This window comes from Heloderma suspectum, chromosome 5, assembly GCF_057233095.1.
Source record: "Heloderma suspectum isolate Gila_16-S chromosome 5, 16-S_ref, whole genome shotgun sequence".
NCBI classification, from domain to species: Eukaryota; Metazoa; Chordata; class Lepidosauria; order Squamata; family Helodermatidae; genus Heloderma; species Heloderma suspectum.
This window is the reverse complement of record NC_139462.1, coordinates 176,900,574-176,920,119: the sequence shown is the minus strand read 5'-3', so window position 1 is coordinate 176,920,119 and position 19,546 is coordinate 176,900,574. Positions and strand designations below refer to the sequence as shown.

At 42.3% G+C, this 19,546-nt stretch overlaps 1 protein-coding gene across 2 annotated transcripts in view; it reads left to right on the top strand.

Moving 5' to 3' along the window:
• The window catches only part of CHN2 (chimerin 2), a 212,797-nt gene that overhangs the window by 90,606 nt on the left and 102,645 nt on the right, over window positions 1-19,546 (top strand). For both annotated transcript variants that reach the window (XM_084858443.1, XM_084858444.1), the window contains exons 5-6: window positions 733-846; window positions 1,998-2,286. In XM_084858443.1, coding sequence (XP_084714569.1) covers window positions 733-846; window positions 1,998-2,286 — 403 coding nt within the window. The remainder of the gene's footprint in view (window positions 1-732; window positions 847-1,997; window positions 2,287-19,546) is intronic.

Here is a 19,546-nt window from a genome sequence, read left to right as displayed (position 1 = left end):
ATGCAATAACATAACCACTGATACATTGTGGCACTGCACTGTGAAGTCTTCTGCTAGCTTATGAAAGTCCTGGGCCAGTTTGCAGAATAGCATAATGCATTTTCTTCTTCTGCCATGGCTGCTATATGCCCAATGCCAAAAGGGGTTTGTTTAGTTCAGCACTCAGGCAGCACTCAGGCAGCTCACCTGCTGCTTTGATCAGGTTTTGAAGCAAGGCCTTTCAGGGATTTGGATGCTGCTTCCTCTTTAACCATATCCAGGGTTTCTGTGCCTTCAGCCTTCCAAAATATGTTCTGTACTAAGACTCTGAGAGTTACAGAAGATGTGACATTAAACAGGTCAACAGGAACCCCAGCCATTGTTTGTTTGTTTGTTTTTATTTTAAAAAAATGAATACCAGGTGCAGGGCCCAATTTTCATTGGGACTAAGGCACACCAGAAGGAGGTTTAACTATTTCTCCCCTTAACTACTTCTCCCCCACTGCAGTCCTGACAAAAAAATCTCCCACACTCCTAATTAGCCTCAGAATAAATAATTAGCCCCAGAAAAGAAAAACTCCCAGCACCAATCTGTACACACACACACACACACACACACCCCTTTGTTATGATCTATTATTTTGCTGTAATCTATGTGCCCTCTTCATCTTTGTTTAACAATGAGTTCCTGTGGTTCCCCCCCCCGCCCCCATGCATAATTATTCTCTAAATTGCTGGCTTTTTTCCTGTCAGGTTTCATGGGATCATTTCTCGTGAGCAAGCAGATGAATTACTTGGAGGCGTGGAAGGAGCATATATTCTCAGAGAAAGCCAGCGACAACCTGGATGCTATACTTTAGCTCTCAGGTGAGCTCTGCTACTTCTGTGTGTAAACTTGAAGAAGTGCTTGTTTATCGTTAGGGACCTAAGGACACCCACATTAGCATCATGGATATAATAACTGCATGCAAAATAGTATATGTTTAAAATGGTATAATGTAGTCAAAACATCTGCGGGATATCATAGTCCTTTGAGAAATTTTAAAACATTAATTTTTGCAGACTTCATAGTTGATTTGTGTACTTTTGTGGTGCATCTGTATAACAAAAGCATCACTACAGTGCCCCAAATGATTGCATTTGCAAAAAAGAGGGTCTATCCTCAATTTTTATAGACCACTGCAGACCCAATGCTGCAGATTTCTAAATAATACTTAAGCAATGAAGAGCATGCCAAGGTCATCATGGTCCCTTTCATCAACTCCTCCCCTCTAACAAACAAGTTGCCCCTGGCATACTCAAATGTAATTAAGCACTGCACTGGAACCAGTGTGAACCAAGGTTAAAAGTTTTGAAACTGGCTTTAATTCTGCAACTCTGCTTAACTTTTGTGTTGTGATATAAGGTTTAACTGCAATTTAAGGAGAATGGTATAGGAATTCACAGTCCAAAAGGGAATAGAGATTCATTTTTGTTCCAAAGGCCTCTTTCAAGCGCTTCACAATGGTTACATAATTAGGAATGTTCTACACTAGTAGAAACCTATTTCAACATGTTCATGCAGCACAAACCTGCCTTGACTGAATTTAAACCTCTGTTATATGATAATGTACACTCTTCCCCTCTGCATCTTCCATCTTTTTATAGCAAGGGTGCAGAATTTCAGGCCTGGGAGCCAAATCTGGCCCACTTTGGGGCCAAATCCCTTCTTCCGGCGTTTCCCAGATGGCCACACCCCCTTCCCCTATTCCCCTATTCTGAAAGGTTCAAATGCTTCTCCTAAAGCTTGGTTATTGGTGGTAAGGGCTTTAAGCTAAAACATGCTGGTATTTTTGCTCTGCCCCTTTTGCCTTTGGCCCCGTCCACCACTGCAATCTGGTCCCTGAGAACTTCTCTGAAATGAAATTCGGTCCTCAGGTGGAAAGACATTCAACAACCGTTTTATAGTGCGCATAATCTGAAAAATCACATTTTGAGTGTTCACACTAATGCAACAACTTCATTGTGTTTTAATGCAGATTTGGTAATCAGACCTTAAACTACAGGCTCTTTTACGACGGGAAGCATTTTGTAGGGGAGAAGAGGTTTGAATCCATCCATGATTTGGTAACGGATGGCTTGATAACACTGTATATAGAAACCAAGGCTTCTGAATATATTTCCAAAATGACGACAAATCCTATCTATGAACACATTGGATATGCCACTTTGCTTAGAGAAAAAGTATCCCGGAGACTGAGTAGATCAAAAACTGACTCAAGAAAAGTTAGTGTAACAACGTGCGAAGAAAATGCACCAGTTGAGAAGGTAAGGAGGTTAATTAATGAGGAAATCAATCCATATGTTTGTTTGTTTACATGAGAAGTTTTAAAATGTGGGAGTGGGGTTGTCATTAAGGTTTGTATACTGGCATTTGAAATAATGGTCGTAATCTCCGTTCATAACAAGTACCAGGTGAAATGGGATTTATGGTGTAATTCTCTTGCCTTCACTGAGAGTAAACTGCAGGTGATTGCATGCCCTGCCTGCAAGAGCTTCTCACTGAATTCAGTGGAGGGACCCTATCTGCACCTATAAAGAAATATGTGTCCAAATAGGATCCTACAGTTGAAATGAATGGGATAGCCCACTTGTAAAAGAGTGGCATGTATCCACCTAGCACATACAGACAGTTAAATCAGAATGAGAATATAGCAAGTTGCCTTATACTTGAGTCAGAGCGCTGGACCATTTTGCTCAGTATTGTATAAACACTGACTAGCAGCAGCTCTCCAGGGTTTCAGATAGAAGATTCTCCCCCACCCCTCACCACCCTAGCCCTACTTGGAGATGCTGGGAATTGAACCTGAAACATTCTACATGCAAATCATGTGTGCTCTACCACTGAGCTTTGGGTTATTCCCTAACATGGAACCTGGTTAGCAATATCCACCAAAATAGAACATAACCTCAGTCTTGATTCCCTGATGGTAAAACATGTGCTGATTACCCATTCACCAGATCTCAAGTTTGCTCTCCTTTTGCACAAAATGCACATCTCCTCTTTACTATGTTACCTTTGGTGAATGGGTCTGAATCTGGGGACTTGGCTTTTCTTTCTTTCCACCTTTGCTTTTCACAGTTGTAGTTATTTTAATAGCTGTGTAAACTGAATAAACAAGAAGTGGTTGAGATAATGCAATTCAGCTAAAATCGGCTGGAAATTTAAGACAGATTACACCAAATTACACCATACAAGTAAATGAGAAATTATCTTATAAGAGGCAATATGAGCATTTTCTGGTCCCATGGAAAAAATTTTCAGACAAAACCTTCTGGTGTAAGTGTTTTTGAAGATTATTTAAGATATAGAATGTGTTTGTATCACCATCAAAGTTATTTTGCTGACTCATTACTTTGAAAACTGGTGCCTGACTGCTGGAGATACTATTTGTAGTTTATATTTATGACACTGTTTCTGTCCCATAAGGGCATTTTCATTCTCTATTCAGGGTGACAAATGTCTTAGGTTGAGGTGGCTTTGGTTACTAAGTAGCGCAAATGAACAAGGAGGACACAACCAAAGTCAAGCAGATGAAAAACCTTTCGTTTGTATTTACAGGAATTGACATTTTCAAGCTTCTAGAAATAGTAATGCAAATTAAATTTGATTAATTAGACATTAATATTATGTCAAAGGCACCCCAGGAAAGAGAAGCACCCTAAAGAGCTGTCATGAGCCACTGATTTGTATTTTATTTCAGCATAATTCAAAGCTTGGCTGCTTAAAATAGAACTGTGTAGGAAAAAGTCAAGTTGTCACACCTCTAACAATCAGTTCAGTGTCATTGTAAGCCTTGATCTATGGGTCCACGTGCACTCTATTAGGCTGTGCATGAGCTGCCTTGTACAATAATCTTTGCACGCTCTCATGCTTAATACATTGTCCTGCTCGTCTGTTCAGGGTAGGACAGGACAAAGAGAGCCTGGATTCAGTTCTCTCCTAACTCCCACAACAATCTTCCAAATAGGTAGATAGCTGGCCATGCCAGACATGTATTCAGAGGGGGACATATGTAGACTCAGTCAGCATAGATCAACCTGCACATACCCCTAGGTGTTGGATATGGTGTGAGGAATTTACTACACATAGCCTCCTTTTTGTATACATAGGGTATATTCAATAAGGTTTTCAATGTGTGGAGCTTGCTTCCATGCACAGGATATATAAAGAATGGGGAGAAGGAACATGCTGCAATATTGTATTAAATATGATCGCAGCAACAAGTGTAACAATTGAATATCATAGGAAAACACATGAAATTCCAGAAGTACTGCATGATACGGAAGAATATGGGATGTTGCAAACATCTTAAAATTAAGACACAATCGGTTGGAGCCAGACGTAGCCATACTTGGAGTTGGTGAACCCACTGAAATCAATGGGATTTGTTAGTCATGATTAATGTACATCCCATTGATTTTAGTGGGTTCACTCTGAAGACTAAATCTGGAACCAATTCTGTGTATGAATCTGTGAAGGCAGGCAGCAAACAGCCCATTTATAGATAGTTCCTCTGGTCAGCATCCATTCCAAGGAGATCATTAACATCATGTTGTCAGTAACTGACAAAAGTTCATGCTTAAGATAGAGGAGTCTCCTCTCAGTGCATGTGACATGGAATTGCATAATTTCTATTTGAATCAGAAATCATGCCATATCCCTCAATATGAGGTTCACTGATCAGTGGATCAAAGGCACCAGTTTGAAATATGAAGAAATAGTTTTATCCAGGGAAACATTTACTCCTAGTTGAGATGAAATGCTGTTCCTGCTATTAATATCCCTGCAGATTTTGGTCAAGCTATTCTGATTTGCAACCCAGTCTTTAATTCAACACGAATTAGTTCTCTTTATGAATAAGCTGATTAATGGAACTAGAGAAGTAGGCTTTGGTGATTCCTTTCTTCTTTTTTTCGATGGGCTGGATCCAGACTTAGTCATGCCTAAAGTAGATCCATTGAAATAAATGGGAAATAAGATAGTGGTGATTTACTTATCCCATTGATTTCAATAAGTCCTCTCTAGGCATAACTAAGTCTGGATTCAACCCAATGTCTGTGGCCGTGTCTTCCAATCTTCATGTTGTGATCCCTGAAAAATAGGACAAGATTGTAAAACTATTTCTGTAACATAATATTTGTTAGTTTTGCTTGTGTATAACATATATATTAAAAACAACTAAAGATAATTGTGTGCTTGTTGTTATGTATCTAAAAATTCACTAGGGAAAAATGCTAGGGAAAATTGTGGATTGTAATTAGTTGTAGCAAGTATATTTTTCTAATTGGAGTAGGGTTTATACATTTTTAATACATTTTATACATTTTAAATCTTGGCAAATTACAGATAGATGGCACAATATACAGAATTAAGCACTTCTACTTCTAAGCAGGAGCAACTCCAGAAAACAAATAGTTTAGGGGAGCAAAGAACATTATTAAGGTAGCAAGGATTTAGTCCATGGTATAAGGAATCTTGATATACTAGGACTGAAAGTATGAGGGACCGCACCCATTGGAATTATCACTACTTCTAAGATTGCAGTAGGAGAAAGCTAAATATGTGCTTAATTCTCCAAATGAAATCAGTGGGTCTTGAACTTTGGGCCCAGCACTTCTAAGAAGCCAGAATGAGGTTGTTGTTGTTCAGTCGTGTCCAACTCTTCGTGACCCCATGGACCATAGCACGCCAGGCCTTCCTGTCCTGCGCTCTCTCCCGGAGCGTGTTCAAGTCCATATTCATTGCATCAGTGATGCTATCTAGCCATCTCATCCTCTGCTGTCCCCTTCTTTTGCCTTCAGTCTTTCCTAGCATCAGGGTCTTTTCCAGAGAGTTTTCTCTTCGCATTAGGTGGCCAGGTATGTTATTGCTGTACATATATTTAGTAGCATTGTTTACATTTTGCATAGTTATATCTGGATGTTGGGTAAATATGTTTTACTGGCATTTTGAAGTAGGTAGAATGTGAATTTAATTGTTTGTTTTAATAATCTACTTAGAATATGTAGGATTTCTCAGTAAAAGGAAATTTTAAAATGTACTTGGGGAATGAAAGCTTTAACTATTTCCTCCTAAAAGGGCTTCCAAACTTGGTAAAGTACACTTTAAGCCTCAGCACTGATATGATAGGTTAAGGAGTTTTAAAAATGAAACTTCACCTATTGAAAGTGTTTTAGAAGGTGTGGAACAACTGCAGAGGGCATTAATTTCCCTGACAGATTTGTTAAACCTTTTGCGGAATGTTATTCTTTCTTGCACTGAAGGTTGACAACAGAAATTATTGGATGGCTCAGTCATTCCAGAGACTTTCCCCCTTTGGGTAGGTCAATGGAAGATTGTCACAGTGGCACTAACTAGAAAGAGAACGCTCCACTTGGAACTGCTTTAGGTATCTGTCTACTCTCATAATATAGTTTCTTGGAAGTTGTAATTAGGAGAACTGTTACAGGCCCAGTAAGAAAAATGCAATGCATATGCCAAATTAGGCGCTTTTCTTTGGATTTTTTTTTTATCATCATCAAGTCTTTATATAATTCAGAATAATGCTTAACCACTTATATCTCAAATTAAAAAATAACAGCATTCAGCTCTTTACAGCTAATTTTGAATTGCTTACAAATACCCATTGTCCAAAGAAAATATTGTGAATAATGCTAGCTTTAATTCAAGTCATTAAGGGAGCAATCCTATGGCTGCTAGACAGCGGCTAGACGGCCATAGGATATTGTGTTATCTGGGAACTGACCTCCACCCACTTCTGCGCTGCCTCGCAGGCAGTGCGGAACAGCCCCATCCTCCGTGCTCGCAAGAGGAGCGCGGAGCGGCTGAAAAGGGGCGTGGCTGGGGGCATTCCGGGGAGGGTGGAAATGTCTGTACAACACATCCTATGTGTCGTACAGCAGCCTCCTTTCCCACTCAGCCCTCCCGCAGCTAGACAGCCAAAATCGTCTGTCTAGCAGAAAAAGCAGGGCAGGAGAGGTGTGGAGGGAATGATTCCCTCCATGCTTCTCCTGCCCTGCTTTGGATAGGTGGCTGCCTCCGAGTTCAGAGGCGGCCGCCTATCTGGATGGGATTGCGCCCTAAGGGACTGTGGCTGCAATCCTGTGCATATTTCCTTGGGAGTAAGCCCATGTCAGGCCCATAGAATCCCAGAGTAGTTCTGATTCTGAGGAAGAGCAGTCGCTCCTGGGAGAGGAGCGCGCTCCTCTTTCCCAGGGCCCACAGCTGACGGAGATTCCTCCCACCAGCATTCCTAGATTAGATAGCAGTCCAGGGAGTGACCAAGCGCGGGAAGTAGACTTGATGGATGCGCGACGCAGACAGCGGCGCCAAATGGAGGGCGCAGAAAGGAGGCGTAGTGCCCGGTTGGCGTGCAAACAACGGCTGCGCCCAGAGGATCCAAGGGAAAAGGGGAGGGACTCTCCCTAGTCCTTAAGTTCAGGGGTCTGCCAGTAATTCCTTTTCAAATGGGGACCAGCTGTTCCAACTTAGGGCATAGGTACTGTGCTGCTCAGATCTAGTTGCAAATGGTAGAGTTGTTAAGTTGTAAAAGAAGAATAAAGCTTTAAAAGGAATCCCTTTGTCTGTGTCTGGACTTGGCTACTGGATTAGACTGAGAGAGGCCTCCAAGGAGCCCTTGACAGCCCAATTGAACAAAGTGGAACTTACTTCCAAATAAAAATGGATATGACAGGAATTTTAACGGTGCTGGATATAGTCCCTGCACATGCCTCACAGATTAGTATTAAATACGTAGAATACGGAGTTTGGCATATTGAGAACTCAGCTTTCAGATGAGTTATTTTAAATGCATGTTTTCTACGTAGCAGATCAAAATGTGTGTGAAATTGTAAGGTCAGTGCCTAAGGTGACTGGAGCCAAGGGGACTGAGCTTGGTGAAACCATTTTGTGAATGTACCTTTATTCAGAGCATGAAGATATATGTAGGTTTGGATCCAGAATCTGTCATATATAGTCATGACTACCATTAAGTCCCACTGATTTCAGTGGTTCTACTCTAAGTATGGCTAAGTCTGGATCCAACCCCTATATAATGTTTTTAGAGCAGTTAGCCAACCTGTGAAGTGCCTTCACTGCATTCAGTCCAAGCATACCATTTGTCTCAAAGGGGAATAAATGAGCCAGAGTTCAATCCATCCCTGTCATTTCATTTGGGAACCCAAACTAGCTTTGCAGATAAAGAATTATCTGAGCTCTGTTTTTTTTAATTATTATGCAGAGCTTTATGCACAGTTCTTATAACATCTGACAATATAACTATAAAACAGGTCACTGTTAGTAGCTTACCACATACATTAAGAAGACTTTGTAATGTAATTTGGCCAAACAGAACACACAATCCTATGAAGTAAGTACCCCTGAGTTGAATGGGACTTGCTCACAGTTGTGTATAAGATTTCAGGACTGTGTATCATATGTACTTGGAAGTTACCCTGCAAGTTCCAGGAAAATTCGTACTGTCCCTTGTTGGAAAAACTGGCATAATGCGTCATCGTGGTAGGTCTAGTGTGATTCATAGACTCCTGATGAATCAGCAATACCTTCTTTAGGCTTCAAGGGCAAGTCTGTGCATGCTGCTGAAAATCCTCTTTTCTCTCCTGCAAGGTCTTTAGATGGAAAATGTATGTACCTTTCCAAACAAACAAAAGCAAGTGTGAAGTCAGAGTGCTAGAATAATCCTACCAGTGAAATAGTGCATCTATCTTGTGGGATGTTGTTTTTTAAGCTTTGAGTAACAATTGAACCATATTTATTAATTTTTAAATACTGTTTCAGACTCCTGTGTTCTATGGCACATCCAAATATTGATATTAACATTTAGTCCATTCTGTGTTATTAAAAATGATTATGTAGGCTTTGAATTGAACATGCTACACTATCATGACTAAATTGCATTAGTGGTACATGTATTAAAATGAAGTTTAACCTTGTGCTGTTCAAATTGCTTATGGAACAGCTACTGAAAACTTCATAAACAATTTCCCATCACAGTAAAAATGGTGGAGTGACGAATCCATCTCCAGCTCAGATTTCTTGCTTTATGCTATCGTTATAAAATAAAATGCTGCTCTAAAGATACAAATCCATATGTAATTATCTCAGGGTTCTCTGGACACAGAATATGACGTATGCAATATGTTTTCATCTATAGCTGTGTCTCAGTTGCTCAGTTTCCATTTCAGATGCTGAGCCAGCTCTTCTAGGTACATAAATTGATGCAACTTTCTTAAAGTAACTGAGTGTATACAATTTACACAAGCAGAGGATTTGGGGGGTATGTAGTTAAAAGAACCCTAACTTCTTCTTTTTGCATTAGTTTGATTTATTAATGCAAGTAATGTTGCTAATGACTTCTTCTAACCCTACTATTCTATGAGGGGGTTGGATTCGATAGTATTATAGGCCCCTTCCAACCCTACTATTCTATGACTCTATGATTCATTTAATTCTTCCCTTTTAAAAACAAAAACTCAGTATTTTAATGACCTCCAGTGGATTAATCTTACATTAAATAATTATCAGTATAACTTATAACTTTCATGCAATCCTCACTACACTTCATACCTACTAGATAATTTTGAGCTGCAATACTTCATCTGTACTTATCTTTTGTTCAGTCGTTCAGTCGTGTCCTACTCTTCTTGACCCCATGGACCATAGCACGCCAGGCCTTCCTGTCCTGCGCTGTCTCCCGGAGTGTGCTCAAGTCCATATTCATTGCATCAGTGATGTTATCTAGCCATCTCATCCTCTGCCATCCCCTTCTCCTTTGCCTTCAGTCTTTCCCAGCATCAGGGTCTTTTCCAGAGAGTTTTCTCTTCGCATTAGGTGGCCAAAATATTGGAGCTTCAGCTTCAGTATCTGTCCTTCCAATGAGTACTCAGGGTTGATTTCCTTTAGTATGGACTGGTTTGACCTCCTTGCAGTCCAGGGGACTCGTAAGAGTCTTCTCCAGTACCACAGTTCGAAAGCATCAATTCTTCGGCACTCAGCCTTCCTTATAGTCCAGCTCTCACAGCCATACATTACTACTGGGAAAACCATAGCTTTGATTAGATGGACCTTTGTCGACAAGGTGATGTCTCTGCTTCTTACTATGCTGTCTAGGTTTGCCAGAGCTTTCCTCCCAAAGAGCAAGCGTCTTTTAATTTCATGGCTACAGTCACCGTCTCCAGTGATCTTGGAGCCCAAGAAAATAAAATCTGTCACTGCTTCCATTTCTTCCCCTTCCATATGCCAGGAAGTGATGGGGCCAGATGCCATGATCTTAGTTTTTTTAATGTTGAGTTTCAAACCAGCTTTTGCACTCTCCTCTTTCACCCTCAACAAGAGGCTCTTTAGATCCTCTTCGCTTTCTGCCATTAGGGTGGTATCATCTGCGTATCTGAGGTTGTTGATAATTCTCCCGGCAATCTTAATTCCGACCTGTGATTCATCCAACCCGGTGTTTCTCAGGATGTACTCTGCATATAAGTTAAATAAGCAGGGCGACAATATGCAGCCTTGTCGTACTCCTTTCCCAATTTGGAACCAATCGGTTGTTCCATGTCTGGTTCTTACTGTTGCTTCTTGACCCTCGTACAGGTTTCTCAGGAGACAGGTAAGGTGGTCTGGTACCCCCATCTCTTTCAGAATTTGCCAGAGTTTGTTGTGATCCACACAATCAAAGGCTTTAGAGATAAAAGTTAAGTTCCATTAACTTCGATTCTAACTTCTCTTCTGTGAAGGAGACAAAATTCATGTGCATGGAATGGAGTTTTTCTTCTTACCTGTTACATCTACAGACCCATGAATGCCTCCCCCATCTGTTCCCAGTGGTTAGGGTGGCATGCTATATATGAGGCAAGGGGCTACAAATGGAAGGGGAGTTGGCAGAAATCACATACATGATAGAAAAGCAATGGAGGGAACAATCCTATGGCCGCTAGTCAGTGGCTAGACAGCCATAGGATATCTTGCTTTCCGGGAACTGACCTCGGAGCCTGCGCTCCGAGGTCGGTTCCTGGAGAACCGACCTTCCCTCCCCCTTCCACACTGCCTCGCAGGCAGCACAGAGAAGCCCTGTGCTCCACGCTCACCAGAGGAGCACAGAGTGGCTGAAATGGGGCGTTCCAGGGCAGGGTGGGTGGAAATGCCTGTACAACACATCCTATGAGTCATATGGCAGCCTCCTCCCCCGCCCTGCCCTCCCGCAGTTAGACAGCCAAAAGTGGCTGTCTAGCTGAAAATGCAGGGGAGGAGGAGCATGGAGGGAATGATCCCCTCCGTGCTTCTCCTGCACTGAATTGGATAGGCGGTCGCCTCCGAATTTGGAGGCGGCCGCCTATCTGCATAGGATTGCGCCCTTAGTATCCAAGCCGTTGTGTTTAAGATCATGGAGTCAGTCCTACTGAACTCAGTCATGTGGATTCAGCAGTCTTTTTACAGAAACATGACTGTAGATGCATGCATGGAGTTAGATGCTTTTCTTATTTTTTTCAGTAAATGTTCATGTATACCCCTTTGCACTATTTGCTAGGGACCCTGTGGTCTGCCCACCCTACAATAATGCATTGCTCCAGTAAATGAATTCCCTGCCTGTGAATTCCTCAAAATGTGAGAATTGAAAATTCACTTTCAGCCACAGTTCTTAGGAAAACACTGTAATTAAGAGCACTGGGGGAGATTTTAAAAACACAAGTATCGAATTAGAAAAACATTGGTGACTATAAATTAAGACTTAACCTGCACAGAAAGCTTCTTTTTCTGCTCCCAGCTTCTCACTTCAGATTTTAGTGTTAAAGTAGAAGCAGAGGGGAGTGGAAGAGTCATGTATCAACAGTGCTTCTGCCAATATGCACATAGTGCCCACAACAGTGGCAACGGACCCAACAAGCTGGAGCCGGGCACTGAATATTCAAAAGGCCATTGGCACATGCTGGCACATGCCACAGTCCACCGTGGCTTAAATTAGCCATAATGGGCTGTACTGGATGGGGTTACACTCCCCCTGAAGACTCAGGCTTGCAATTTAGGTGGGCTCCTACACTTGGCTCTGGATACCCAGGTTTCAGTGGTGACCAGGAGTGCCTTTGCACAGCTGAGGCTGGTACGCTAACTGAGCCCGTTCCTAGAGACATATGATCTGGCCATGGTCACACATGCCTTTGTTACATCCCGTTTGGACTACTGTAACATGCTTTATGTGGGGCTGTCTTCGAAAACTGTTTAGAAACTTCTGTTGTTCTACATGGATCAGCTAAGGAAGTGGAGCTAGGAAGGGTGTGTATGTGTATAAATGGTGTGTGTGTGTGTGTGTGTGTGTGTATGGTATGTGTGAGAGTGGGATGGCCACATCCACTCTGGGCTCTGACCATGCCCACTGGGAGGCAATCCAGCCCTCAGAGAGGAAAATATTCCCCACTCCTGACAGGGTATAAATCTGATGGTAATGACTGAAGGAAGCAAAATAAAGGCAGTTTAGGTAATTGTGGGTGCTTCCAGATGGAGAGTTCCTAGTGGTAATATCAGAAGGCATTGTGCAGCTGTTCCATCCTTTTCTCTGTAATGGATTTTCTGCATTAAGGGAAAAGACAGAAGGGGCTGTAAAAAACAACAACAACATGGGAGGGTCACAAATAATGATGACATCATCTGGAACCCCCACAAACTTCCATGAGGCAGGGCTATGGTACCATAAAAATATTGTCTGGAGGTACCCTGCGTAATAGTCTGGGTGACATTTGGCAGCTGAATTGTAAAGGGGAATTTTAGCTCAATAACCATAAAATATTGTATGTTATACTTTTTTATACCATGAAATGTTATACTTTTTAATTCTGTTTTAAATGTGGCATTATCAACTCTGAGCAACTCAAGGTGAGTTACAGATGTATGGTTGACAAAAACTTAAACCTTTGCTGGAAGGACAATATGAAGAAAAGTTGCAGCAAAACCTAGAGTTTAAGTAGGTAAATTACCTACTTAATCTATCTATTACTTTGTCCTTAAGGAGAGGTAATAGATGAAATCCAACCAAAGTTAGGCACATTTTAATCCCATTTATGTAAATGGGAGTCTTGAGCACATGCTTAACTCTCATTAAATCTCCCTAGTTGAAGTCAACGGGGCCTTAGTGCTTAACTTTGAGTAGATTGTGGCCTAAGTGTATTGGATTTTGACTGGGAAGACCTGGGTTAAGATTTTTGGAACCCTTGAAAGTTGATGTTTAGTCTTGTTACACACTCTCATCATAACCTACCTCACAGGTTTGTCACTAGGCTAAAAGGAGATAGTATATGTACTATCCATGTATAGCGTCCTCAGCTCCCTTTAGGAAAAAGTAAAATATGAAGGTGAAAAACCCTACTCCTGTAACAGCAGCCTCACACACAGAGTGGGTTCGAAAGATAGCAGCAGGGGAAGCAATCATCGTGGCTGTTCACTTGCGCGTGCTGCATGCATGACCACCATTTGCATTATTCCCTGCACTGCAGTGTGGGTTGGCGTGTTGTCTAAACCCGGCGGGGGAGTGGGGCATCATACCCAGTCTACAAGCCACGACGCACAACAGAGATTGTAGGGTGGGTGGGTATGAAGCCACCTGCCACCTGCTGCATCGCACACCAGGTTCGGGCGAAACGCCAGCCTGCACTGTGGATGGAGTATAATGCAAAAGGACGTCGCACGCGCAGGGCGGGGGGAGCCGCCACGATAGTTGCTTTCCCCACTGTGATTGTCGAAATGCGGCCACAGAATTACGCTGGAAGTAAAGTGAAGGGGAGAATCGTGTACTCAATTTCTGTGGTGGGCTGCTCTTAAAGCACACTAAGTAAGCTTGTGAACTCAACGCAGATACATGGACTAGGCAACAAAGACTGGCTTGAAACAGGCCTGGTGGAATTCCTACACTGTCAGTGGAACTGTGCAAGGTTCCACTGCTGTTTGTGCTCTCAATAACGTCATCCCTAACTCAACCAGTATATCTAGCACTGGGGTGGCCACATGTTCTACATTACAGAGGATAGTCCTCTATTTGACAGGCTGTCAGACAGCAGTCCCCTATTTGAAGGTGTTCTCTGTTTGAAGGGCTGTCCAGTCCAAATCCAATTTAAATATAAAGAACTACAAGAAGGGAGAGAGCAGAAACTTCAGAGTTGCCCATCAGCAGTTAGCACCTGGACAGCAGACTGAGCAGACACCCAGGTTACCTAGTCACAGTCTTCCCCGCTATGATGTATTGTATTTATATTTAAATTATAATAATTATTTCTAGATTTGTTTCTATACATATAAATTAGCATGAGCAGATCTATATCCTCTTTTTTGCTGATGCATTCCCTCTTTTTGGCAATATTTTCCTAACATTTTAGTGCCAGATGAAGATCTTCCTGTTTTCCCACACTTTTTAAAACACTGATAACATTTAAAGTTTTTAACTCTTTTATAGTTTTTCTTGACTGGAGTTTTAACTTGTGCTGTGCTGTTGATTTATTGTTGCTCAGATGTTTTTGGAACATTTGTATTTTTACTATCTTGTAAGCTGCCCTGGGAATGTGTTCGGCCCTTGAACAGCAAGCTATACATTTCATAAATAAATAACTGTGCTGTGAAGTGCAAAAAGTGGTAATGTTATTGATTTATTCATAACGTGTAATAATTTTAATCCAAAGGGTTGGTTTATGTCTAAGAGAATAAAAATTGGTATTTATTTTAATTCATAACCTGTCTCATTACTGAGTGTTGAACTGAGGAATCAGTTAAGCTTAAAAGTACATAAAAGTAGAGATGGTTTATTGATGAAACTACAAGTCTCAAACACTAGGTGGCAGCTTTACTTAAGAGTTTTCATGGATTTTGCTCTTTCATTGGTTTTAAAAAGATACAATGGCATCATGTGATTTATATTAGCATCAACCTTAAAGCAGATGACAATTCACTGCAAGACCACATAATTCAGCATCAGTCACTTGAGAAGTAGGCATACACAGATGTTGCTATTTGCCCTGCTTAGTCTCTAATAGGATTGAAAACATTACATGTTTATATTTGCATAAAGACGTAACATGCACATTTATTTATATCTAGTGTGATGTGAGACAGGGAGCATAAGTACCAACATTTTTGGCAAGACTCTAATCTGGCAGTATAAGCAAGGTGAGCTAAAAGACATTACTGTGAATGATTGAAGTTGGCATCTTTTGGTTTTGGCATACATCGTTAGTTACATACATTACTTGGATAGCGGGCTGTGTTTTAAAATGCAAAAATTAATGTAGACATGTTAAGTAACAAGCAGATCCTCTTTTTTAAAAAAACGCTATGTTTACTAACTCAAGTTAAGAAGGCAAAATAACTACGTTAAGGTTGGATGGGTTTTCAGACAGTATAGCTAGCGACCAACTTTGCTGTAATTCAGCCTTCCCAAGCCTGGTGCCTCCAGATGTTTTGGAGTACAACTCTCAGCATTTCTGACCATTGGCCATGCTGCCTGAGGCTGATGAATGTTGAAGTCCAAAACATCTGGAGGGTACCAGGTTGGGGGAGGCTGCTTTAATTTGTCTGTAGGACAGGGGTGCAGAATCTGTGGCTCTCCAGATGTTGTTGGACTCTAGCTCCCATCAGTCCTACTCAGCATGGCCAATGGGCAGTGATAATGGGAGTTGCAGTCCAACAACGTCTGGAGGGCCACAGGTTCCCCACTCCTGCTGTATAGTGTTGCATTATACATATCATCTCTCATGTTCTCTATGAAGCATAGACAGTTGTGTGATCATGATGATGATGATGATGATTACTATTTTCATTTCTATACTACCCCATAGCCAAAGCTCTCTGGATGGTTTACAACGATTTATAAGAACAGAGCAACATTACAAAAACACATAATAAAACAGTCTAAAAATTTTAAAGCAGAAAAATCAAAACGATATAAACAGCTAACAGCCGTTCAAGTAAACAATATTTTCCTAATAGACCTGTTCAAAACAGCAGACATAGATGCCCCATCATATGCCATTAAATGCCTTGGAGTAGAGGGTGATTTTTACCAGGTGCTGAAAAGATGACATTGTCAGCACCAGGCAGGCCTCAGTGGAGAGCTCATTCCAAAGTCAGGGGACCACCACTGAGAAGGCCCTGTCCCTTGTTGCCACCTTCCGAGCCTCCCTTGGAGGTGGCACTTGGAGGGAGGCCCCAGATGTTGATCATAGTGACTGGGTATGTTCAGGTCAGGAGAAGCGTTCAGTCAGGTATTGCAGTCCCGAACCATGTAAGGCTTTATAGGTTAAAACCAGCACCATGAATTGGGCTTGGAAACATACAGGCATCCAACGCAAGCAGGCCAGAATTGGTCTTATGTGCTCAGACCTTCTAGTCCCAGTTATTAATCTGGCAGCCGCATTTTGCACAAGCTGCAGTTTCTGAACAGTCTTCAAAGGCAGCCCCATGTAGAGTTCATTGCAATAATCTAACTGCAATTCATAGATTACTGAAAACAGTTTATCCCTGGCCAGATAGGGGCATAACTGTGCCACCAGCCAAAGCTGGTAGAAGGCACTCTGTGCCACTGAGGCCACCTGAGCCTGAGATGACAGAGATGGCTCCAGGAAAACCCCCAAGCTACAAACCTGCTCCTTCAAGGGAATGCAACCCCATCCAGAACAGGTTAAACACCCTCCATAATTCTAGGCATGTTTACTTAGAAGAGAAGCAAATCTAACTCAGTTCAGTGGGGCTTAGTCTCAGGTAAGTGTGCATAGGATCACAAGCTTAGAGCCATTTCCAGCACGCTATTACGCAAGCGTAATGGGGGTAATGAGGTAATGGGGGACTTCAATTTCCCCGATATTTGTTGGGAGACAAATTCTGCAAAACATGGCCCCTCCAGGAAATTCCTGACTTGTGTGGCGGATAAGTTCCTCCTACGGAAAATAGAGGAAGGAACTAGAGGATCGGCTATCCTTGACTTGATCCTAACCAACAGAGATGACTTAGTGGATAAAGTAGCAGTTACAGGAACTCTGGGGGAAAGCAACCATGTTGTACTTGAGTTCTTGGTTCTAAGGGTTAGGGAAGCAAAAGCCGAGTGCAGTCAAACGCGTACCTTGGATTTTAGGAAAGTTGATTTTAATAAACTCAGAACAATGATCAGTAAGGTCCCATGGCAAGCAACGCTAACGAGAAAAGGAGTACAAGATGGGTGGGAGCTTTTAAAAAAGGAAATTCTCAAGGCACAATTACAAACAATTCCAACAAGAAGAAAAGGTGGAAGACAACAGAAGAAGCCAATGTGGCTTCACAAAAAGCTTAGAGATGACCTGAAAACAAAAAAGGACCCATATAGGAAGTGGAAGGAAGGCCAAGTAACAAAGGAAGAGTACAAGCAGGTAGCACAGAATTGCAGGGGTGGCGTCAGGAACGCTAAAGCTGAGAACGAGCTGAGGTTAGCGAGGGATGCTGAAAACAACAAAAAGGCTTTAGCTACATGCATAGTAAAAGGCAGAGGAAAGAAATGGTTGTTCAGCTATTAAATAAGGAAGGCAAAACGATAACAGATGACAAAGAAAAGGCAGAGGTGCTCAATTTCTACTTTGGCTCCATCTTCTCCCAAAAGAGGGTCTATGACCCCCCTGGCAAAGGCGAAGTACAGGCTGAAGGGGCAGGATTGCAGCTTGAGATCAATAGGCATATGGTCAAGGAACACCTAATTACTTTGAATGAGTTCAAATCTCCAGGGCCAGATGAACTGCATCCTAGAGTAATAAAGGAACTGGCAGAAGAACTCTCAGAACCACTGTCTATTCTCTTTGAGAAATCACGGAGGACGGGTGAAGTGCCAGATGACTGGAGGAGGGCTAATGTTGTCCCTATCTTCAAAAAGGATAAAAAGGAGGAACCTGGGAACTACAGACCAGTCAGTCTGACATCAATCCCTGGGAAAATTCTGGAGCGGATGATAAAGCAAGCCATCTGTAAGCACCTTGAAAACAATGCACTGATTACTTGAAGCCAACATGGATTTGTCAAGAACAAATCCTGCCAGATGAATCTGATCTCATTTTTTGATCAAGTAACCTCCCTTGTGGACCGTGGGAATGCTGTAGACATAATATACCTCAACTTCAGCAAAGCTTTCGACAAAGTGCCCCATGATATCCTGATGAGCAAACTAGCTCCAAGTGGGCTAGATGAAACAACGATCCGGTGGATCCACAGTTGGCTACAGAATCGGACTCCAAGAGTGCTTATCAATGGGATCTTCTCAAACTGGGGAGAGGTAACGAGTGGGGTACCTCAGGGCTCAGTCCTGGGCCCAGTGCTCGTCAACATTTTTATGAATGACTTGGAGGAGGAGGTGCAGGGAATGCTGATCCAATCTGCAGATGACACAAAATTGGGCGGGATAGGTAATACCTTGGAAGACAGAAAAAAAATTCAAAGTGATCTTGATAGACTGGAGCGCTGGGCAGAAAACAACAGAATTGTCAGGAGAGCCCTAGCTGCCTCTTACAGTCTACTCCAATAGCCAACTCAAGACACAGATAAAAGGATTCTTTTCAAGGCTTTAATCCTTTTACAACTTAATGACTCTTTCAGATACTAATCACCAACGTCTAAGCAAGGAACAGCACTAGGGAAAGGTAGCAGAGTAGCCTATGCTCCAGGTTAGGCAGTTGGTCCCTGTTTGAAGGAGAATCACGGGAAGACCCTGAACTTATGGGCTAGGGAGAGATCCTCCCTCTTGCCCTTAGGTCCTCGGGACGCGACCGTTGCTTGCGCGCCAAACGAGCGCTACGCCTCTTTCCACGCCCTCCATCTGTCGTCGCTCCCTGCGTCAGCATTGAGCATCCAGCAAGCCCCCCTCCAGCACTCTCTCACTGCCAGGGTCACAATCTATACCAGGAATGCTGGCAGGAGGAATCTCTGCCAGCTGCTGTGTCTGTGAAAGATGAGCGAGCTCCTCTCCCATGGATTGCTGTTCCTCCTCAGAATCAGAACTGCTCTGGGGTTCTATCGGCTCAGTTTCCTCCCTGACAAGAATGACATTTAATAGGGATAAATGCCAAGTTCTGCACCTAGGAAAAAGAAACCAAATGCACAGTTACAAGATGGGGGATACGTGGCTCAACAACACGACAAGCGAGAAGGATCTTGAAATTGTTGTTGATCACAAGCTGAAGATGACCCAACAATGTGATGTGGCTGCAAAAAAGGCAAATGCTATTTTGGGCTGCATTAATAGAAGCATAGCTTCCAAATCCTGGGAAGTACTAGCTCCCCTCTACTCAGCACTGGTTAGGCCTCATCTGGAGTACTGTGTCCAGTTCTGGGCACCACACTTTAAGAAGGATGCAGACAAACTGGAGAGGGTTCAGAGGAGGGCAACAAAGATGATCAGGGGACTGGAAACAAAGCCCTAAGAAGAGACACTGAAAGAACTGGGCATGTTTAGCCTTGAGAAGAGAAGACTGAGGGGAGATATGATAGCGCTCTTCAAGTACTTGAAAGGTTGTCACAGAGAGG